At 22.3% G+C, this 27,130-nt stretch overlaps 1 protein-coding gene across 1 annotated transcript; it reads right to left on the bottom strand.

Moving 5' to 3' along the window:
• Positions 1-714: 714 nt before the first annotated feature.
• On the bottom strand, positions 715-19,026 carry LOC105364862 (ras-specific guanine nucleotide-releasing factor 2). Its single transcript, XM_011502891.1, has 23 exons — positions 18,922-19,026; positions 17,969-18,085; positions 16,744-16,850; positions 16,033-16,180; positions 14,038-14,372; positions 13,183-13,412; positions 12,679-12,875; positions 11,754-11,879; positions 11,557-11,659; positions 8,176-8,424; positions 7,753-7,931; positions 6,928-7,310; positions 6,467-6,576; positions 6,183-6,299; positions 5,562-5,756; positions 4,887-5,060; positions 4,426-4,687; positions 4,069-4,227; positions 2,682-3,066; positions 2,292-2,389; positions 1,900-2,182; positions 1,187-1,384; positions 715-933 (listed from the first exon to the last, which is right to left on the bottom strand). Exons 1-23 carry the CDS (start codon positions 19,024-19,026, stop codon positions 715-717), a joined length of 4,479 nt encoding a protein of 1,492 aa, XP_011501193.1.
• Positions 19,027-27,130: the final 8,104 nt, after the last annotated feature.

Raw genomic sequence — 27,130 nt, forward strand, 5'->3', positions numbered from 1 at the left:
GAGCTTGGAATTTATTTTATCCAATCAGATTAAAAATCGTTATAATTTTAAAGTAGTTGTATAAAATAAATATTTATCATTTTATAATTTTGAGATATTGATATAAGGTAGAATAAAATATTTCAAAATAATTGAATTTCGAACACCTCAACAATGAAACTTGAAAATCATGAGCATTTTTATTAAAAAATCTTCAAAATTTTCTTTAGTTATTATCGATGAACTGTTTTATAATTCATTTAAAAAAGATATTACGTATTTTTCACAAAGTTTAGCTTTAGGGAAATAATTTATTAATTATTAAATTTACAAATTGAATAGGCATTTATTAAATATTTTCAAAATTCTTACTGCAGATCAAAAAATATTATTTATTCAAAAATTGAATTATATATCGAGATTCATTTTTGCAAACACATTTAATATTTAGTTAATAATGATTGAAAGTCGTGATATAATTTTTAATGTCCTCGTATAATAATTTCTTAAAATATTCTGAATTTTTTTTTTTTTCCTTCAATAAGCGCTTCTCTGATTCTTAATAAAATAAAGAAATAGTGATATTGAACATCGAATTTGTATTATTACCATTGGAAATATAGAGCAAAAACCATCCATTGAACAATATAAGTACTATTCTAAGAATACTGCTATAGCTGAAAATTAAAATCCATGTATTGTAAAAGACCAATATTAGTATATAAAATTGTATCTTTAGGTATCTTTTTTTAAATTTATGCTAGGAGGAAGACCGATTAAAGTAGAGCTACTTAATCTTGCACTTCTAGGTTCAATATTCAATGACATTCTATAGAGATCTTCTTCTTCCAATAATAATGTCGGATCCAAAAGATAATTTGTTACTTTTGTAATTAACTCGATTTTGTATGGCGTTTGCTGAAAGTGACGGATTTCACGAATTACATGTGCAATCTGAAATAAATTATAGAAAATTACATATATATATATATATATCGATAGAATAAAACATTTTTATAAATTTAATTTAAAATTTCGATAAATATTATTTAATACGATGTATCAAATTTTCATAAAACTCAAATAATTTTCATAAAATTGATTTTATATAATTGTCACCTCCTATAAATTTAAAACTTCTTTTTCTTATATAGTTTTTACTGTTATTATCTACAATAATAATATAAAATATTGTTTTAAATATTACCATTCTCATCTTAGAAAAGTTGAGGAGGCCATCATCAGTAAAATTGGGAGTGCCTTCCTCGATAAATGACAAGTCCGTAAGATATAAACCAAGATATGGAATGCAAGGTGGATCACATCGATGCAAAGCATCTCTTAAATTTTTAAATCTATGCTCAGATGAGACTATAATTTGCAATCTTTCAATAGTTTGTTTTGACTAAAATGCCAAAAGTTATTTATATATATTTATTAATTAAATTTTTTATTTATTAAATATTAAAAATCATAATATGTTTCTTAAAATATTTATCCTTAACTTGTAATAAATATTATTTCACATAATTAAAATATTTATTGTATTATACAATCAAAGTATAAATGAGTTGTTCAATCGGTATGGAAAGAATCTTTTAACGACATTTATACTCCGCTAGAAAATTATGTTTTGAATCTTATAAATAAAACTATATAAAAATTTATATTTTACTCTTAAATTTATTCAATTAAAGCCCGAAATAAATTGATAATTTTAATATCAGATTAATTTTATTAATATTAAAATTATACGACAAAATATTTGCGTTATTCAAAAGTTATTGTTGTCAGAACCAAATATGATTGAAAATAGTGGTTGTTACATAGTTATACATAGTAATATATATATATATATATATATATATATATATATAATGAAAAAGTTAAATAATAAAATATAATCATAAAATTCGTTACCTGTTTCGATACTTTTTCCCATGTCTTTTTTAGTCGAAAAACACTACTGCTTGTAAAAGCTGCACAAATTTGTAAAACTCCATTGTAATTATGAAGTACTCGACTTATATCGGCTACAGCTGTCCATTTTTCGATTGCAGCCACACGGGCTTGCATATTTGATCTACGAACAATTTCAGAAATTACCAACTGTGATACTTCATTAAATCTCTTCGTCATTAAATTTATATTTGGTGCTTTTATTGCTTTATCTGTTTTCATCCAAGCTTGCCCCAAAAATTCTCTATGAATATAAAATAAGTTTAACCAATTAAAATTACGTGTTCAATGAAATATAATATGTAATAATTAATTATTCGTAACTCCATTCAATTATAAATTTAATTACATACTCGCTTGCAATCGAAATGAAAATTTGATGATCTAAGTAGGTCATTTGCTCAGCTATTTCAAGTGCAGATAAAGATTCAATGTTTTCAATGCTTGGTAACTAAAAATAAAATAACATTAAAAAGAAGATTTTCAGAGTAAATATTAGCGTAAATCTAAATTAGTTCTAAATGCATATATATAGTTTTAGATCCATGAAATTAATAATCAATATCATATCATTTATAATCAATTTAATTAACACGAAAAAAATCTATTACGAATTTTGCAGTTAAAAATTATAGTAAGTCATTCAATTTAAACTATAGAAAATTTATTGTTATAGATCCGATATAGAGAAGAGAGATTAGAATTTAATAAGATTATCGTTTATAGATAATTATAATTCTTACTAAAGGTGGTTGGAGCAATTTATTCAGATCAACTTTATTATAGTTAGTCTCTTCTTTGGTAATTAATCGTAGAAGTTGACTTGCTGCTTTATGCTCAGCTGGTAACAGATTCGGACTGTAAATAATATCTTCAAGAAATTCAATAGTTAATTTTTTTAATTTAAAATCAAGTTCAAAATCTTGTGAGTGTTTAGATATCCAATGACGTAAAACATTTAAGACACGCATAGTTGCCGCAGTTGACATTACAGATTCCTTTCTACGACTCTTATCACTGTTGGAAACACGATTACTACTGTCGTCATGATGTATAATTTTATCAGGAGGATTGCTAGAGGCTGATGTCGCAATAGCGAATGCTGTTGCTGAAGTTGAAGTACTACTTCTAAAATCAAATATTTCATCAATAATAAAGAATGAATCTTTAAATTATGTAGAATAATATAGAATATAAAAATTATAAATTATTTATTCGATTGGAATTTCTAAAATTTAAAGTTTTAAAAAATCACTAATGATGAATATATTTTATAATATATATTTCGATAAAAATTTAAATAACCTTAAAAATTGAACAGTACTAACTATGAACCTCTATTAGTATATGTAGGTGTCAGGTTTGATGAGTGTATGTGTATCTGTATGCATTATTTATGTCGCATAATTAATTAGAAACAATACTGTAAAAATATCAATAGAATGAGTAAATCATATACCTTTATAAGTTAATAATATAACAAACCAATATAATATAATAATAAAGTACATAATAATATAATATAATAATAAACTATATAATAATATAATATAATAATCTACATAAATATTAATATATATATTTAACATAATATATTTAACAATATATACTAATGTGAAGCCATATAATATAAACTGTACAATAATATCAACATTATGTTTAACATATACATTATACCTCAACATTGTTAAGCTGAATTTTTGAGAAAATATTTACGTATATTTTAAATATGAAATTTAAACAATATTTAAGAAGATATTTGTAAAATTAATACTAATTCCTTATCGTAATATTTTAAAATAAAATTTTTACATTAAATTACAATATATATATATATATATATATATATATATATATATACATGAATGTAATTTATATTATTTTCTATTTCTAATTAGAATAACATATATTAAAATTTTTTTTAATGAAAACATGATATATGGAGATACATCAATTTAGTTAGAAAAACGCATAAATATAATTTGTAAAAGTAATAGTAGGAAACTCTGATTAGATGATTGCTTAAAAATAAGTGAGGAATTTTTGAAAATCAAATATAATATTATTTCTTTAATCAAATTAATAAATTTAAATGAATATATATATTAAGTGATTAAATTAATGACAAACCTTCGATGACTCTTACGAAAGCTGGTAATAACTACACCAGCTTTACTAGATGATTGAGGAATATTATGTTGATGAAAACTTTGTTTTTTTCCTAAATTTAGGTCACTATCTTGCGTAGAGCGTCTATTTATCCAATAATTCTGAAATATTAATGAAATGCACCATTTATATTCATCAGTAATTAAATACAGATTCAGTTTTCCAAAAATAAAGTAAAAATAATAATTATAAACATATATTACATATTATATTATAAAATATGTTTTATATGCATTAATATCTCTGAATATATATGCCCTAATCAAACAGAAAATTTTTAACTTATATTAATCATCTAATACTAGCTGTCTTACTAATGATCCACTTTTTGTAGTCGAAGAAGATACCGAATTTATGGATGCACGATGATTTGTATAAACATAATTCTGTGAATTACGGAATCGCGAGGACTGAGTAGGTTCAGAACATGTTATTATTTCATCTGGCCAGTCGCATTCCTTTTTACTAGATTCTGCATCTTTATTTCTAGATAAATTAGATGACGATTGCTGTAGTAAACTTTTAACATTAGTTGTTTCGCATGATGGAGGATAACATCCTTCATATGTGAATTGAAATTCTGAGAAATAATATATTGGCATATAATTAATTATAACAAGTATCAAAGTTAAAAGTATTTATAATTTCATTTAAATTACCATCGCTTATAATAGGGGTATCATCGGTATTTTTAGGATTACAATGTGAATATAGATATCCTAAAATTATAATAAAAATTAACATTAAAAGTATTTTTAACATATTATAATTCAAATTACCGTCGTTCACAATTGGTGTATCGCCAATGTTTTTAGAATCATAATGAGAATGTATATTATCTGTCCCTTGAAGACTTTTATCGGAGCCAGAACACGAATCTGATTCGACAGAGCCCACTAAAGTTACAGAACTTAAATTGCTAGGTGATGTGGGTGCACTAATGACTGTTATATCTGCGCATAAAAGAAAAACTCTAATGTTCTGAAATATATTTATATAAAACTTTACAACACTTAGCCGATATGAATTAATTATTTAACAAATAATAATCAATTTTTATACTACTATTTATTATTATATTTATTTTTATTATAATATGTATATGATTTTTAAACTATTTAAATTACGCAAATTTAATTCTTGCACAATTTCATTTAAATATAATTATTTCGCAGGAATCTGCATAGATAGTAATATGGGCTTCTGCATATTTGCATTATAACTATAGTATTATTTATGAAATATTTAAAGAGTAATGTATAAGAATATTTATAAAATATTGTAATAAGCTGATTATGCGATCTGAATATTAAAGAATAAAAAATAAATTATTAGAAATCAAACTCAAGAAATAAAATTAACTATAATAATAAATAAAAATTTTATATAGATCTAATGATAAATTTACGTAGATATTATGATTATTAATTACAGAATTGTTAGGAAAAATGTACCTGAAAGAGTTTCTGCACTTGAAGAAACAGCAATCTCTTGAGGAATGGTTAAATGGAAATTATTATTTTTTACACTGTTATTATCACTAATACAAGTATTAACTTTTTGTAGAGATTGATCAGTTAAAGTAATTTTTTTTATCTCAGAAGTCGAACTATGGTTTATTTCAGAGATTAGTCCCAATTGTTGCTCTTCTTTAAGAAACAAATTTATATATATTAATTAATACAACTAAATTATTAATACAAACATATTAAGATTTAATATAATTTTCATAGAAATAAATTATGTATTATTAAAACGTAATACTAAACAATAATTTTCCAATATATATATATATATATATATATATATTGTCTACAGATACACTACATGCGTCTAAAATACTGATGGCTTAGGTAATAACAATAAAAAAGTTTTTTTTAATTTAGACTGTGCAAAATAATTTATAACTAAAACAAAAACTTATTAATCTAATTACATATAAAATGTTCATATTAAATCTTAGAAAAATAGAGATAGTTTAATATTTTCTATAATAAATTTACAGTTAAGTATTTATCATATTATTAGAAAAATAATTACCACATTTAACAAACAATATACTCATTATATCTTACGTATTTTGTAGTTATTCCGACAATGTAACTTTGTATTAGGCGTATAATTACTGGAACTTGATTCAGTTATACTATAGTTACCCGTTTCTCGATTTTCGCTTACTTCTGAGTCATAACCTAAATATGGAAATAAAATTAAACTAGATTTCTTCTGTATTGTAATCAATGTATTATAAAAATGAATATATTATATCAGTAATAAGATTATTCTTAAACATTTCTAAAGTATGATTTCATGAAAATATACTTAGTGCATTAATATTTTGTTTAATATACATATTTACCTGAAACGGAACTAGCACCACTTGTTCTTCGTAAGGCTGAACTGTTTCTTCCTGGATCATCTAATAACTGTTGTATTTCTCCAGCATTTACTTCCGAAACATCTAATGATCTAAACAATTATTTTTAGATGATGAATCATGTAATAAATTATGATTAATATATTTTTTTATATAACATTCAATAATGCGAATAGTGTTAAAAAGTAAAATCTTTAATTAATAACAACAAATTTGTACATTAAATTCTGTTAAAATTAATATTTAAACAAAAATTTTATGATTTTGTTTTTATTGTTATGCTTATATATAATGAATCTACACTTATTAATCTATACAGATATTTTAAATATATTTAGTATTAATTATAGAATTAATAATATTATTATATTGACCAAATTTAACTATTTAATTATTTAATAAATTCACGATATTAATTGATAAAATTAAAAATATAGACTGACGCTATAGAACCTCTGGAAATTTGAACATCTGATGGCTCGGAATCATAGAAAACTTTTTTCAGTGCTTCAAGAACGGTAATTCCATCCGTAAAAACACGATAGGTTAACAAAAACGTATTGAGAAAGTCTATACTGAGAAATCGCAAGTCAGTAAGTCGTTGTAATAAACGATCAGGAGTTGCATAACGAATTTGTGGCACTTTACAAGAATTGAGTGTGCGACTAAAGCGTATATCTGTATCATCCTTAAAAAGTTTGGGATCATTCCTTATGGATTGTGGCATTATAATGGAACTTGTATCTGATAAAGAGCCATGTAACAAGCCATTGAAATGTACATTGTCCATACATTGACTTAGGTCACTGATCCAAGCAGCTTTTTCCTGAAATAATATAAAATTGATGAAAATGTTATTTCGCATTGAAATACGATATATTTCAATAAAATTTAATAAATATCTTTAGTTTTTACTATAATCTACTGTATATTATGTAATGTTTTATAGTTAAACTGACTAAACGTAACTTTTAATATTAAAATCGAATTGATATTCTAAGATAAACATATTCCATTAGTAATTTTCAATAATTTATGAAATATTAATATCAGGACCACTAATCAAAAGTGTGTTCGCTTAAGAACATTAAAAAATAAATCAATAATTCTGACTAATTTTTCTAAATTAATCTGTGTAAGAAAAATTTTAATTAATATCTATTCCATATAAGCATTTTTCTATTACACAGCAAAGAAATCGTAATTTTCATATAAGAGTCATTATTATATAATATTACGCTTTGCAAATTTTTAGTAATATTTTATACCTGCATGGTAGGTGCTAGGAGATGAATAATGTATTGTCGGTTATCGCCTATAGTTTTTAAATCAAAAATTATTTTAAAATCGCGATTGAGTAGTGTATTCGAAGTTGATGTTGTCGTTGTTGTACTACCACTTCCACTACTCTCACTAATCCCACTAGACATAGAACATACTGATAATTCTGAAAATGTATTAAAAAAATATTTTTATATTCAGTTATCAACGGTTAATATACTGAAATAATTAACAACTAGTCGCGATCCAAATTCAAAATAAAATTTTTTATTTCCCTTTAGTTTATTAATTTATTTATTAATAAATTTATTCATTTAATTATTAAATTACAAACTTTTCTAAATTATATTGAAGGAATAAAAATACTTATCAAATAATTATGTAAATTTCTATGTTAATAAAAAATTCACCATCATCATCAGCAGTACTTTGTTCACTTGGATCTTCTACTAAAACTGCATCGGAAAGTGGTATTTTTCCAATTTGCGGTACGAGATTTAGTCGACCGTCATCATCAGATTGACGTGTAGTTAATATTAAATGATTAGAAAAAAGAAAGCACTGTCTTAACGTCTCCTTTTCTAAATTTTTTCCTCCAAATGTGGCACTAAATCGTTTGCGGGAATTTTTTGGTTTCTCTGAAATTTGAATTAATGTTCCTGCAAAGTAAATATTTTTAAGCTGTGCTCTTTTATGATAAATTTAATTTCTGTATTTAAAAATATTTTAATGCCTTAATTAATCAATAATTCCATATTTAATTATAACTAATCGGAATAACGAAACTATAATAACTTTATTATAGTAATTTATTGAATAATGACATAATCTATATATAACCATGAATATTATTTATAAAATAATTACAACAAAAACATTTATCTTTTAACTATATGTATTTTTATTATGGGTTGCCCTATTTTTAATATTGTAATAACTAAATTCATAATTAATTAAAGTGTATAATTCTACAATAATTTTTTAATATAGTGTTTTTAAGGAAGGAATATAATATTACAGAATACAACATTTGTATGTAATTAATGTCACATGAATTAATTATGTTAATAATATGTTTATAAATACCTAAGAAAATTTAATTGCTTTCTGTAAAACATCAACTATACGGCACCGTAAAAACTATTAAGAACAATCATTTATCAAATAAATACTTCATTTATATATATATATATATATAAATATATATATATATATATATATATATCCAAAACACTTGAAATTACGTACAAATCTTCATACTATCTTATTCACTAATGTAATAATAATAATTTTATTAAGAAGTTAATACTTATTATACTAAAATGTGGAAACTTTAAATATTAAAAAAAAATTTAATATAAAATTAAATCGTACCTTTTATGGAATTACGCTTTATATTGATAAATAAAATTTATGGTCCCCAATAGATATATGTACAATACACAATAATTGAAATATTTATAGTATATTTTCATCTTCCTTCCATTATTTGTTTTGGTCCCTTCTCTATATCTAAATATTTTATATATTCTTCTTCCAACTATAAATTTGTTTAAATCCATCTCACTCTGCCATTATTTTCATTTATTCTGATTTTAACGTCTGTTATATTTCATTCGGATTTTATTATTTCTCTATTTAAATTTAATACCTCTAAATCTAAATTTAATATCTATATAAAAAATGAGTCAGAATATATAGATTTTTCTTTATCTTCTATACCGCCACTATGTATTTATGTCAAATATAGTTTATTTCTAAGATGTAGTAAAAATTTGTCATTGTTCACTCATTTATTAACATTTTTTACTTACGCTAGCACAATTGAACAATTTAATAATTCAACAAATTAATAATTCATTTTCTAACGCACTTTTACTAATTTTTCTACGTATAAAATATATTATGATAAAAGATAAGAATATTTTATATAAAGGCACAACCGATGAAAATACTTTAATTGTGTTCATTTCTAAAATATTCATGGAAACTTCACTTTCTATTTAATACTTTGTAGCATTAGTTTAAATAACTTTATTCATAAAATATATATAAATACGGAAACTTATCACTATTAATTTATTTATTCAGAACTGAAAATATAATAAAAAAACGAGTAAAAGTTCTTCTCTTATTCGTAATAACCTGACGATGCTCTAGAGAAAAATAATGTACATTCGTTCAGGGCTGTATGTATGTAACGCCAATGCCCTGGTGTATCATTAGCTTACATTATATTCGACTATTTGAATGGCTCACAAGGTTTTATAAATCATGAATTTATGTATCATACATGTTACAATAAATCATATAAGTTGAAATTAATTTTTTATGATAATTTATTTATTTATGCTATTGTGTCAAATCATAATATAAAAATAATATTGTTTTATTCAACAATGTAGTTTTAAATACATATTAGGTGAATATATAAAAGTATTTTTATAAATTTTTTTCATAATAACAATAAATAATGAAGAAGAAAAAAATAATAAGACATAAATAAGTAGTATAAATATATTAATATACTTTGATTGTAAAAATAAATAACTTCATATTATATATGAACAATATTTATTAATGAAGCAAACAGGAATAATTATATTTTAATTAACTTTTAGATATAAGTAAAGATATATAAATCACTTAATTATTTAGTTAATAAATTCCCAATTATAATACAAATCAAGATACTAATGCTAAATAAATTAAAAATAAAAATTTTTACTTAAATGTTAATAAAATAACAGACTTAATAAAAGAAATAAATTTAACATCAATGCCAAATTTTATGTAATTAAATAAAGTTATATATACGTAATAATTTATAAATTATAATTATTATATTTATTTCTATGGTAAAAATATATATTTACTCACAAGAAATGTATTGGAATTAATTTTTGTAAATAATATTATATAAACTTTATAAATCATAAAAATTTGTTATTTATTATATTTCTTGTTTTTCAAAATAATAATTCAAAATAATGGCTGTATGAATATTTTCAAAATTGAAATGCCCGTTTTTGAGCCGTGCCTGAGAATTCTGGTTATTTGTGCGCACTCTCGGCAAACCGGCGCGATATCCGAGATACACATACATAATGATCACGAAGCGCCGCTATCCCGTTTTAAGTGGCGCACAATCGATTTGGTCAGGCAGCGCGCTTGCGCACCGTTACGATATCCAAAAAGTGAAAAGTATTCCCCACATCGCCGATAAAATGAATTCCAATCATTCCAATAAATCAGAACATTTGGAACCGGAATTATTACAATTTTTATCTGATGACTAATTTACTTGCTAATTTGCATTATGGTAAATTAAAGAATATGTCTTGTTACTTTTATGTAACTATTTAATATTTAAAATCATAACTGATCATTACATCATTCGCTTACTTATAGTTTTTCACAATCACTTTTAATATAGCTTCTTTTTTTTTATAGCAAATGATGTTTAGAAAATTTTTATATTTGGTTGAATAATATTTATATTATAAAATGTATTGAAGTGTCTTTTATAAAGAAAAAAAAATTATTAATAAAAATTCAGTTTATATAAATAATAAATCGTACTAATAAATTTAGTTATTATTATCGAATAATGTATTTTTATGTATTTTTAGCTTTATTGTTGTTATAAAAATTGATTTATGTAATTAAATTTTTAGAAAATTATAAGTATGTTTAATATACGTATAAAAAATGATAATATATAAACTATATTTTCTTCAACATATATACATTAATTAAATTATAAATGAATTACTAATAATTATTTTTACCTTGACGAACAAAAACTTGATTCACGTCGAGTAAAATATCACAACCTTCAACAATCATCCTTTCAACAGCCAGATTTTTTCGTAAATTTTCCGTTTCACTGACCTAAACAAATAATTGTTCAGATCAACAAATTTATTCTAGTTTAAAAATAATTTTATTGCCATTTTTATTAAAAAGCAAGTCCTAATAAAAATACCTCATCGTGCATCTGCCTAGATAAATTTTCTAACTGTTGACGCGCATTTTGCAAACTTTTACGCTCTACATGATCATGTGGAGTATGAGCTAAAAGTTCATGCAAGGTAATAATGTATCGAGGGATCTGAAATAATTTTTTATGTGTTATTAGCTACGTTCTGTATGGCACTGAATAATTTCTAAAAAAAAAAAAAAATAGTAATAAAACTAGAAAAATTATAAACAAAATCATATTTCAATATGAAATTTTAACGAAAGTTTTCAAATATTTTTTTAATAAAATACATCAAATAATTTGTTCTTACAGTTATTTCAATGTTCCATTGATACCGCTTACTTAACGTATGTAAAGTTAATTTTGAATTTCTATTTAGCAAATTTTGTCTATTTTTAAAGAATATTCGAACGTAGAAACTAATTTCGAAAGAAATTATATATAAGACAATAATAACATTTAATAAATCTTAAAAATATGTTCAATCGTTTGTATTAATTTTATTGAACAACGTTAAATGTTTTTTACTTACGTAGAAAGAACATTGTGTATAATTAAATGTAATCAAAATAATAATCAAAATAATTGATCTATCACTCTGTAATAAATAATTGATATATTTTTTAATCTAAAATTTCGTATAATCATAATCATTGAATTAAATAAGCTTCATTTATATACATCAACTTAAACATAACAATTTTTTAAATATAAATGACGTAAATTAATTTATTAAAGACTTCATTAGTTAAAGATTATTTGAACTATTTCTATTATAATACATAATATGTATTAGATAATTTTTATTTTTATTTTCTGCAGCTTTAATTACTTGTGCGTATTAAACGTATTTCTATATTACTACTGTTTTTAATAAGAAATAGAATGTATGTTTCGAGTATTTAACTGAGATAAATTAATTATTTACTTGATGCATCGGATAAGTGAGAAACATTTCAAGTGATCTGCCATCGCAGACAGTTTTAATTTCTAGGCGAGACAGTAAAGCAGAAAATTGCGAAGAAGATTGTTTACATTCGGTTAATACTTGGAGACTATAATGATGATTTCGTACGTATTCTTGATAAATTGACAACATTGGAAGTAGCATATCAAACAAATCACCTATAAAATAAGAAATTTAAATTACTATAACCTTATCATAAGTACAGTTTAGTGCAATTGTAATGTAGTAATTGATACATAATTTATTTAACATATTGTAATTAAATAAAACAATTGGAATAAGCCTTCATAGATTCAATAAGAATTATGAATTCCTAGTATTAATTTGAAGTTACGTTAAGAGAAAAATATTCTATTCCAAAAATAATATTATAATTATAAATTTTGTTTATTCATATTATAAATAATGTATTATTATAATTAATTATTTAAACGAATATTAACATTAAAAAAGTAAAATAGTTACCTAAAACTAACGTAGGCCAATTTTCCATACGAGAAGTTAAGCCTTTCAAAAATATTTGATGTAAAAATAACACTGTTTCGCTATTTAAAAATATACTATTAACGTCTTCGTGACTACAGGGTGGTTTCTTCGAACTTGCAGCCATTTTAAAAGGCCTTAAAAAGCAGCTTACTAATACTTCCATTTGCTCAGTATATTCTTCTTCTGCTTCTACCATTTGAAACACAAGACTGAAATAAGATAATTTACATTACCTGAATATCACGGTATTATATTTTACAAGAATGCAATATGCTTTTTTAATCTTTCGATACAAATAGGATTTTTGTCAAAAGAGAATTAAATGTTCTTTACTCATTTACTACTTTTTCACGATAAAAGAATTTATATGTAATTATTCTATAGCTTGAATATTTTTAACATTAATTAGATAAAATTTATATGAATGATATGCTAAATCTTTTCGATTTTGATAGAAATTTTTTCAATACTTGCAAACACAGTGAAAATATGTTTATAAATCAACATATAATTTCATGTTCTTTTAAATTTTTATTTACATGTTCAAAAGAACGGTCATCAGGATTAATATTATATAAGATAACCTGCACGTATAAAAATACAAATATATAATAATATGCGTAAGTATCAATTACATATATATTCGTTGTACATATTAAAAAGCAATGCTGTGCAAAATTGATACAAAAGCAAAATTTGATATGCTCTTATATATTTATTAATTTAATACGAATTGTATTAATTACGAAAAATCAGTCATAATAAGCAGGCAACGATAAATTTTATGGCTCTCTTACTGAAACTGAAATAATATATCAGAGCAGAATATTTTACCTATTTCTTTTTCTCATGCTTTCGGCATGTGGACTTTTAATATACTGTTCGACAATTTGTTTCCAGCGGCGTCTGCATAACCACCCTCTAAAAAAGCTTTGGACTTTCTTTATTTTTTGCATTTCCACACTACCTTCGGAAATACTGTCGAGTCCGATAGAATGTGAACTGATTACACCTGAAGTTCCATGAGACCCATTGCCATAAAGAGAAAATTGACTTGCAGTACTATCATTAATTAGTGATTGAGAAGAAATTCTTTGAAATTTTCCATGAAATGATTCACCGTAACTCGTAATGAAGTTAGGTTGAAACTCTTTCTTCAATGCAGACAACTAAAAAAATTTCAGATAAAATTAAATACACGTCAAATTAGAAATTGTTGAAATAATTTTTTTTTATGAAACTTAATCTCATTTTATGAAATTTTATATACTCGGTAATGGCATTGTAATAATAAATTCGCTTAAACTAATGGTAATGAAATGCTTGTGGCTATTCTAATTTATCTAGTATTATAAATATAAAGAATATTATCTAATAGTAATGTATAAAATCATTAACATATAAATAATTATATCCATTAATCGTATACAACGGTTGGACTTACATAAATAAATTTAGTTGCTTTATATAGGCATTTTACTGGAATTTATTTTCATTCATCTATTATTATTTTCATCATAATATATTCCCCTATTCTAGTTACACCTATGAACAATATATCAGTCAAATCATTTTTTCAATCTTTATTTGAATTTCTAGTTTTTATATTACGATATTTAATTTAATATTATTTTATTTAAAATTTATTAATTATAAAACATTTATGTATGCGAAAAAGTTGTATAAGAAAAGAAAACAACATCAGGATTCAATATGCGTTGATTTAATAATAATTGTTTCACATATCGAAACTATTTAAACCGTAAACTTCTATTCCACTGCAATCTAATAATTATTACACGTATGAAGCCAGAAATATATTAGTCGACAGTAAAGAACGATATACATATTTTCATTTATTAAAGTTATTTATACCATCAGAAAATGTGTAGCCATACACAAACAAACAAACAAACAAACAAACAAACACACACACACACGAACAAACAAACAAACAAACAAACAAACAAACAAACAAACAAACAAACAAACAAACAAACAAACAAACAAACACACACACACACACACATGTATATATACATATAATATATACATAATATATATATATATATATATATATATATATATCATCAAGTCAGTTCCATAATAAACAGACTTTTGCCACCAAGGCATAACTCACTTGTGACGTGACATTTAATTAAATACTTATTTTCCATTAAACAAGAATTCTGAGAGGTCATTCTAAATAAAAGTCCTAGATCTAATAATTATCATATATATATATATATATATATATATATATATATACATTAGTTACAAACCACAATGAATAATTATCATATCTTTCCGTGAAAGAGAACAAATGCAATTTATATAAAATAATAAATAATGTGATATAGAATGTGTATTAATAAGCGAAAATTATCTAAATGGCACTCAAATATCATTAAAAAAAAAAAAAGATTTATTCTTTTATCCCTTAATAAACAATTTTATACACATAATAGAATACTGAATTTATCAAAATTATTTTATATACATAGTATAATATATAAATATAAAAATACAAATATAAAAATATTAGAAAAATAATTTTTTATATAAAGGTATTTTATTAACATTAAACTTTTTATATTACGTTGATTTTATGAACTATCAAAAAAGTTATAATTATTGGATACAATGATAGTAAGAGAATATATATATTTAAGTTCTCGCAAATAATTGCAAAGGAGACTAATATAAATACTTATTTCCTATTAATAATTATTAATAATAAGAAATATTATTTCACACTTAATGTTTTATCATTGAACAATCATAATACGAAATTAATCATACGATTTATAATCAAGATCATATGCCAACCTCAGCTCGGAGTTTCTTAATTTCGGAAGTGAATTCGTCACATTGCTGTGTATATTGCCATTTTGCCATTTTTTCGCTTCGAACAATTTCTAACAAATGTAAATGCTTTTGCTCAAGTTCTTCTTTTTGAAGAAGCATTTTATTAAAACTGAAAGAATTGAATAATTGTTAATGTACCATACTAGATAATTTCAAATTGAATTATAATCCGCCAAGTCAATAATATATTTTTAATTATGTAATGTTCAAATTTATGTTTCAATTCACTGTATTTTTTATATTAACAGCAGTAATAAATAATAATCACTATATCTTTAATACATATTTTAATATTAATTCTTAGATATTAAAAATGTCAAAATATTATAAAACATAATTAAAATATTTTTATGATTTTTTTAATAAATCTATTGGATTTTACAAAAATTTACGTAAAATTCAATTAGTAGATTTAACAAATTTAATTATCCTAATGATTATTATAAAAAAATTATAAAGATGTATTTGTAAAAACTTGAAAACTGTTTGTGAATAATATATTGCCATATATTTTTAATTGTTTAAAAATTATAGTTATTGCTTGTATTTTTGTTAAATAATTACACTTCTGATAATTATAAAAAAAATATTGTGCAAATTAAAAAGCATAAATCGATTTTGAGAATATCTAAGAGACGAAAAAAAGATAGGATATACGTAAAATAATTATACCTTGCTTCTGTTATAGCATCGATCCACATTTTACATTCTGCTTCCGTAGCTGATTTTAATTCATACTGACGTTGATTTTCTTTCCTATATGAAATAGCGAAGTATATCTGTAAGTATAAGAAATAACAACTACTACAATAAATAAATGAGTAATAAGTAAATGTATTATTAATATAATGTAAGGTAATGAAAAACAAGTTATTGATTAATATTGATAGGCTTGTAGATAAATGAAAAATCACTATTAATATTGTAACTAATTAATTTATTATTTACAGACAATTTATTTACTAATTATATTTAATTATTTCTAATTGGTAATTAATTTTAGATTTTATTTTATTTCATTTTTAATTAGAATAAAAAAATTATTTACTTATAAAATAACTTCTAAAAAAGAAATATTACAAATTTCACTGTTATGTATAAATAATTATTTTATGTCTTTTCAAATTTAGACATTTATACAATTGCAAAAAAGGATAAAATATTTTAATAAATACAATTTAATTTAAAAATATTTATTAATAAAAAAATGTTTAAATTAGTATTTTAATCGACCTACAATAAAATGCACAATAATCTATGCTTATTAATTTCTAATTTTTCTTTGTCAAGAATTTGTATAAAAGATTATATAAATAGATAATTGGTTCTACATTTAATACCTATATGACTGATCAGCATATATATATATATATATAGAAATTTAAAATTGGAAAAAAATTGGATTATAATGTTTCCTAATGATTTTATGATTAATTGTTTTCAGAAAAAATAATAAGTAAAATAAAAGTAGGTTTTTATTTGCTAAAATCTGTATGCTAGCCATTCTAATCTTGCCGTATCCGTAATATTATAAATGATAAATTTTAATATAATTTTATTATTTTTAATAAATATTAGTAAGTTATTTTTCAAATATTTAACAAAATTGAAAATATATTTTCTATATAGTATCAGATATTTTACAAAATTATCATTAAATAAAAATATACGAATATTGATTAGAAATACATAATGCTCATTTCAATAGTATCTAGTTAACTTTAATTGCTTTAAGGTAACCATTGTGAACCAGCCTATAAGTGTGTTAGATTAATAACAAATGTCATTCAGTAAGTTTCACTGATATACTTTATTAATATTTATTAGAATTAATATATCAATTAACAGAACAAATTCATTCAAGCATTTAATCAGCATATAGACGAGTAAAACTTACCTGCTTATCAGAATCCCTGCCTTTAACAGTAATTAAGCGATTACAATAGCAACCTTCAAGTAGAATCACACCACTAGGTCGAGAGCATGAATCGTTGTCATAGTAAAAAAGTATATTCTGTAAAAAGTTGGTAAAGAAATGATTAAACTTCGATAGATATAAAATATTTATAAAGACAAATTCGTTGTTTAATATACTAAAGCTTATTTATTTATCAAGTTTTATACTGAAATAAACTTTTTAGCCAGATATAACTGAACAACTTGAACGACTTACACAGATACGGAATTGATTAAAAAAAAAAAAAAGATAATTTTTGGTAATTCAACTATTAAATAATTATTCAGAAATTCTTACTTGGGTATAATATATTTTATGACTAATTAAAATATTTTAATGATGTATTTATATAAATGTATGTGTCTTTATATATATATATATATATATATATATATATATATATATATATATTTCTATGTTTTTGTTTATTATTGAGAGCATTGTAATTTCTTAAAATATGTCAAAGTTTTCAGATTATGCCATTTTAATAAACTATTTATTTATTTGTTCGTTGGTATCTAACAAAATTATTACATTTTGACAAGTAAAATAACGAAAAATTTTAAACTACCGAATTTGATATTATTATAAACAATATTTTTAATTTAATTTAATTTAATTACACGTTTAAAAAAATGTAAAATTAATATTTAAGTACGCATTTGAAATACAATGGAAGGTAATCAATTTAAATAATGAAAGAAACTTAATAGTTTTTGGTATAATAAATTGTTCACGATAAAAAGGTAGTACATTTAGACATTAATGCATGCATTGATATATTAATACTAATTGTTAAGTAAAAGTCATTACAACTCGCACATTGTATATATTGCTCGATAAGAATAATTATAAGACAAAATATTAATAAGAATATCTCATACTATCTATACCTGATAGAGTACGAACCATCGCAATTGCCACTTAGTTAAATCAGCAGTTCTCTTGTGCAAATAACCAGCTAGCGAATGATCATAGTGAGCTTTCTCCGAAAGCATTATCAGTTGCGAGTCGTTCACTCTCACTAAAAATTACGTTAATTAAATCTTTAAGTTTATAGCAAACTTTAATATTTTAACATTATACGACCATCATACAATTAAAACATAAATATACATATATATTTATATATATATATATATATATATATATATATATATATATATATATATTTTCCATATGTACTTTATTATATAAACATAAATATATGTATGTAAGAATAAATTAATAAGTCTTAAAATGAACAAAAACTATATTAAATCCATTGTTAATTTTTTCTTTATTTCAACAGATTAAATTTTTAAGAAATCAGTATATTACATTAGCTGAGCTATGTAAAATTGTCTATGCAGTTATTTAACTAAACTAATGAATGTTCCATATCATCAACAAATTTTAATATATAATCTATAATAAATATATATATTTAAATTTAATTTTTTATAAATTTAAGTACTCATTTACATTATAGTTTAGGTTTAGCTATTATTTGTGATAATATATTATTAATGATATTGTATTAATTACTAATTAAACTCATACCATGTATCCAAACAAACGGTTATTACATTACATAATGTATAAGAAACAATTCAACAATTGAAATAATTATATTATAATTTAATAAATAATATATATTATTATTGGATGACTTGAATTTAAATTACTTATTTGTTAAATACATCGGTAAATTTTTAATGAATGAAGTCTAATGAACAGCATTTGAAAGAACTGTGTTAAATAAACTCCATAAACTTATAACTGGATTCCCTAAGTAAGTTTGTTAAAATAAAATAATAAATCATTCCATCAATATCTGATCGTTTCGATTTAGTTTTCATATTTTAATAATAATATTTTCAATAATGATTTTAAAATTAATGTCATAAATAAAAATTTGTAAAATTACAAAGATACTTTATAACTTACTTATATATTTCCTAATTTTTTACCTACAATATTATATAATAAAAAATGAATAAAATTACAATATTTCTTGTTACAATACATTCTTTCATATAAATTACATAGTAAGAAGGTACTATAATGTATAATTCGGCATTTAAAATTTAGTCATCTCTAATTTTTTATAGTAATCAAATTTTATATTTGTGATATATTAAATAATTAATTTATTTTTTCTACAAACTCCTAAAGTTAATTTAAAATGAATAATAACAAAATGCTTTTACTGTATAAATATATTTCTGTTACCGCAATGAGAGTAAGCATATAATAAAAATGTGATATTACTGTAATGGATTTAAAACATTGTAGGATAGCGGTATATGCACATTTCGTCTATTTTTTAAGTTAATTATTTGATTTTTAAATATTTAGATGATAAAAATTTCTATACTTACCAGCCCGTTGCATTTTTGGGCTAAGCATGATTTAATTTTTTTAATTTTAATTCGCCGCTATATAAATTAATTTATACTAAATTTGACAGTTCTTTATAATGTATTTAATCATAGGGCAATAATTATATTATATTCTGATGGCTAATTTCTTTTGCAATAAATATATGACGAAATTGATCAATCTTCAATCAATCTTATGATTATACTGAGGAGCTAAAAACATGTTAAAACGAAAAATATTTTGTAAAAACATATAATAGATAGAAAAATTTTGCATTTCAGAATTTTCTCTAATTAATATAAATATTCGTAGGCAGAATTGCTTTACTGTTCCATTCGATTTATTAATAAGAAACGTTTAAATAAGACTTCAAGTCATAAAGTTATTAAATGATTTTTACATAATTATTCCACAATTAAACAAGTTATTTTTTCAGTAGTTCTGTATGCAATTTTAATATATAATTATGCTCATCTTTATGGTATTAGACGTATACAATTTTTCTACATGCCCAATAAAAATTTTAATATTTATTTCTTATCATTTTGCATAACATAATCTGAATAACATTAGAGAATCATTCAACAAAATTCCATAATTTAGTTCTATTAATTTCTTCTTTATTATTATTGATCTACTATCAATATATATTGAATCGAAGATAGAACCATCATTTTCGGCTATTAGAAATTCATATTTACTTTTGATATAATTAATAGCTCAATTCAAATACTTACTTAAATTATTAACTAAGAATTGGTATAAATTGTTGAAAAAAAAAATATTAAAATATATCATAAAAATAATAATCTATAAGTTAAATATTAAAAAATAAATATTGAATTTAAATATTTATTCTTTCATCTTATTTAAAATGATTCATAAATATGATATGTGTTTATTGCCAAATATAATATTGATCAAAATTATTGGTTACATTCATTTAATTAAAACTATTATAGAGCTCATTTAATAAAGTGTATTTTAATGTAAAAAAAAAAAATAATATTCTGAAAACATTTTATAAACTAATAATAAAAATGTTATCAATACGTCTGTGGATATGGAAATGAAATGGTTAACTATACGATAGTATGACTTTAATATTTATTAAGCATGACTTTTGTTTGATATAAATGTTGAATTGATAAAAATAGACAGTGTGTAATAATTTTCATATAAAAATTAAGTAATAATAAATAGTAGTTAAAAGTAGCAGTTATATATTGTTTAAATAGTTCAAATATGTAAGTCACAACTGATAATATTTTTATGTTGATATTTTCTGAAATTGTAAAAAAATTTATAATAAAATAAAATATTTCATAGATTGAATTATTTATTCATACAATTATCGTTTGTTAAAACTTACTAATAAATTTTCTTATTCCTTCAATTAGTAATAAATATTTTATATTTTCTAAATCACATAAATGTTATATCATATTCGTAATTATTATTATAAATTATACAATGTCCATAAGATTTAGAAAAGTATAAATACATAACAATAATTGCTAGAGAGCAATATTTTCTAAATAGTTTATCGTTAGCAAAATGAATTTTATTCTAATCAAAATGTTTAATCGATTAAACTTTATCTAACATATTAAAAATTAATAAAGCAGTAAATATTCTCTTATTAAATAAAAACAAAGTGATTCAAATAATGAAATTCATACGAATAATTTAATTCACCATTAATCTAAGTGTACCAGCATAGGTTAATACTGTAATATAAATTATATTTGATTATACAATATTTATGATACAATTATCATTAATTGTTTCAGGTGTGAAAACTTGTAGGCCTAAATTTTTATGAAAAATATTTCCTCCTTTTACACTTTAAAGAATGCAGGACCTTAATATATGATTCAAAAACTTTAGAAAAGAGTGCTGTTGCCGTTTACATGAAGAATATCATTAAATATTTGTAATCCGTAAGTAACTTAACGGGAATAATACAATAATTCATATATCAATTTTCAATGATTTTATCTATAAAAATAATATAAAAATATGTATAGATAAGAGGATCATTATGACAACTTTAAGAACAATGAAGGATATTAAATATATTTTTGTAACTCATGTAAACAAATTTAAATATTAATTATGTCAATTTAAAGGTGAAAAGCATATTATAAACCAAAACGTAAATGTAGAAATTAAATTAAAATTCTTTTTTGTTAATAAATCTTGATTATAAATATCGAATTTAAATAAAGAATTTATACTAATTAAAACATATGTAAATGATATTCACGAAATAACATGACGCATTTAGAAGAAAATACTGAATACAATAAGAAATACATATTTGTTTATTTATCATTACTTTACATATTTCGATTATATATTAAACTAATATCATTGTTTAGATAATTAATATGAACAGTCTTTTAACATACAAATCTCTTAAAGTAGATGAATTTTACATTAGAATACATTTAGCATAAATGAATTTACGATTTAAAAAAGTTTCATATTTATGTTTATGACTAATAATGTGAATAAATATTATTGATTAAAATTAATAATGAAGTGAAGTTACATTTCAGTATATCATAAATTTCATAAATATTTGTTTCATATATATATATATATATATTACATATAATTGATGTTAAAGTAATGTATTAAATTTTAAATAAATATAATTATTATATATCTAGTATTAAAATTTTCTCATAAAAATATATAAATAGAAACAGCTATTAAAAATATGATACATATCAATAAGAAATATTAGTGATTTTACTTACAAAGCTTATAATCCTATCATTCAAAAGAATACAAAAAAAGTAAATGAAATTTGACAATATAAATAATATTTTAATTAATTTCAAATATTAATATTGTATAATATGTATCGTGTAAATAGATATTTTAAACAAAATATTGGTACGAAAATTGTAAGTTTTTAAATCATTAGATTACGGATTTATTATTAATAAAATTTCTCTTTAATTGGACGCAAATTTAAATTATGTAAAAATCGTGTGTGAAAAAGCATAATTCATTGGATTATTTGGAATTGTTTATATATAACACATCATATATTAAGAGCACAGGAAATTCTCACTAATTATATATTTAGCAATAGTAATTTTAACAGCTGATAAATGAAAACATTTTAATAATTAACAAAAATAAAGGGCATAATTTATATAAATTATATTTTTTTCTGAAATCGAACTCAGAAATAATTATATTTTTATGACTTTTAAACATTACACTATGTTTTACAACATAAATCTTGTTTCGTAATTATTTATCCCTTTAGTAAGGAGTAAGATAATCTTTTAGATAAGTAGAAAACATGTACTATATAATGATAATAACGAATTGGATTTTCAGTGACGATACGCGCGTGCGTTTACAATAGACACCTGTTAACGATGACCTTTAAAGTCTAGAAGTATGTGTACACACACACACACACACACACACACACACACATATATATATATATATATAATGATGTATATATTAATGTATGTATATGGTGCATATGTAAACTGATGATCTATGTAAATAAATATATATAGGTATCATAAGTTTACGGCATGCATGTGATACTGAAGAAAATAAAAGATAATATTTTTTGTACGTACCTGTATAAGAACGAATTTTAATCATTTTATGTTTTACTGGTTGATTATCCATTCTATTTACCTCGTCACTATTCATACTCAGACATCTTATAAATTTATTATATTTTATTTCATGTATTTTTAGCTATTCATTCCCATGTTTTTCATAAATATTAATGAATGATGAGATTTAAAGTCACCAATTCAATATAACTGGTATGAATATACTCTATATTCTAATAATATCATATTGTGTTAAAATTATAAATTTTAACTATCTAATAATTACAAATTACTAATGAGAATAAAAATTACAATAAATTTTTAACTTATATTTAATAAAGTGACCGTAGATAATATTTTCATATTGTCAACAGTGAGCAAATAATGTTTGTAGAACGACAGATGAGAGCTGGAGCCGATGCGAACCGCGAAACGAACCGAACACAACTTCGCAACCCCAATAGCACGTCAGCGAGCTTTTCTATCTCCCTGTCTGTCTTTCGCTATCCTTCCACCTGCTATCTCTTTCTTTTGAACCATATTCCCCTCTCCCTATATCCTGCAATACGGATACTCTACCACTCTCCTGACACCACTCTCTGCTTATTACCCTCTCTTTTCTCATTTACTATCACACAATTTCTCACTCTTCCCAACCCCTCTTCTACCCTGTGTTACTGAGTTTTCTTATCAGTATTTCACTCATTATCTTAGCTTATTTCTTTAGTTTTCATATGTTCGCCTTTATTTACATCTTTATTTACACACTTTCATTTGACGATACATTCCATTAAAAAAGGTCATTTATTTATAATCCATATATCTATAATGTTATATATTTTATTCAAGTTCCATCTTATTATACTTGAAAATTCATTTTCAATCTGAAATTAATTGTTTTTATTAAATGTCTGTCAATTTTTTACAATCCTTCTCTCTATCACTCTCTCTCTCACTCTCTCTCTCTCTCTCTCTCTCTCTCTACCTCTATTATACACGTTAAGTTTTCTTCAATAACGAATCGACTCTTTAACTCATTTATATTAAAGTTTATGAAATAATTTATTAAATAATTTTTAATATTATTACAGTTTTTATGAAAATATTGCTTACTATTAGAATTTATATATACATAGACTTGAAAAATATATATCGTGAAATATAATATATTGTACTTGAAATACTTAAAATTTGTAAATAATATTAAAAATATTTTAAAACACATAATTTTTTTAAACGTTAGTCAAATAACAATTCTATTGTTAATTCTATTGTTTTATAACACATTAATTATAGAAATTTTTATGTGTATGTGTGTATTAGCAATTATTAAGATAATTATATATTATCTTTAAATATTATATAATGATATTATATATTATCAATAACTATTTTGAGTATTTTTTCTGCATTTATAAATATTAAAATATTTTCAAATCTGATGATGTAAGTCATCAAAAGTTACTTTTATTGAAATATATAACGCAATCCAATAATGTGTGCAAACTCAATAATATAAAGCATAGGTCTTAATGTAATTGTACCGAAGTGTGAATTACATTGTACCTATATGCATTGAAAATTTATAAATAATGATAATAAAATAATTGAATACATGATTACATTACATTCCTACGTACAAAAAATTTTCTAGTCTTATTTCTTTATTATTTTATATAAAAATCTTTTTATATAAAAATATTAAAAATTATTATCATAGTAATTATTAGAGTAATAATAATGGTATGATTTATATTAATAATTAGAAAATGTAGAAGAAAAATATAAATAATACATAGATATAATAATGAATGATATCATGTAAAATGTACTAGAGATGATCTATGAGCATTGAAAATACATAATTCTGTAGAAATTTCACATAAATTTAATTATTATATTATACATATAGATTCTGTATATATGTGTATGTTATATAAAAGGAAACAATAGAAAAATCTCTATTGATTAATTCTCTACATTAAAGTTAAGATATTTTTATTGATTTGTATTCATCTTATTTTTATTATTTTATAAAAATTTTAGTTTTATAACATAATTTTCTAAGGTGGAATAAATATTAAAGATAAATTACAAAATTTCACATAAAATAAAATTTGAATTGTTTAGGGGCACTTACTTAGGAAATATACTTTGTTGTTGTTTCCTATTAATTAATTAATTTAATATATAATAAATAATTATTAAATTTTGTATATTATTGTAAATTGAAATAATAATTGAACTATTATTGTATAATAATTTGATTATTGTAAAAGAAATAATATATTATTATTCAAATTGATTAACATGTTAAAGGCATACGTAAAAATTTAAAGTAAAACGTAAAAAAGCATACTATTATTTACAGTTTAAACTGAGTTAACTATAACCATCTAATAATATATTAATATATATATAAGTTTAGCTGTGCTTTTAATATAAAACATTCTAATATTAAATTCTCTTTTAATTACTTTATATTTCAGTTCAGTGGACAAAATAGTATAAATATTATTTATAAATAAAAATAAAATAATATAAAGACATAAATACGAATGTGCTTGTAGTTATGTTCTATTTCATTCTTATAAATATCCACATTTTTCTCGGTCTTCCTATCTCCTTCCAACTTTATCCAAGTCTATATATTTTCAAAATACCCCTTAACCGACTATCCTCTTCCCTTCATATGGGAAGCTCTGTTTTTCTTGTCCTTGCATTGTCTATCCTTTTTTACGGGATATTATCCCATTCTTGCAGTGTTCTTTATCTCACTTTTCACATTTGATGCGCACGCAGTCAGTGATATACTCATGCATGCGCGTTAGTACACGTGCATGACTACGTATAACGTTCGTTATCGTTCCAAGCGATTTTGAAGGACCAGCAGCTTGACGGCCTATATTTGCTAAACTAGCATGTGTAGGTATACGTGTTCGATCACCTAAAGTTTTGGCACGTGAATATTTAGAGAGCAAAAACCAATTTTGGTAAAAAATCTTACAGGAAATAAATAAAACAAGTCTTAAAATAAAATCTTTATTTAATAAAATATTTGAAGAGCCCATATAATAATGATGGCTTTATTAATAATTACAAGATAAATTGTTTCACGATGTAGTAAAATTCATCT

Source organism: Ceratosolen solmsi, unplaced genomic scaffold (genome assembly GCF_000503995.2).
Source record: "Ceratosolen solmsi marchali unplaced genomic scaffold, CerSol_1.0 scaffold15, whole genome shotgun sequence".
Lineage (NCBI taxonomy): Eukaryota > Metazoa > Arthropoda > Insecta > Hymenoptera > Agaonidae > Ceratosolen > Ceratosolen solmsi.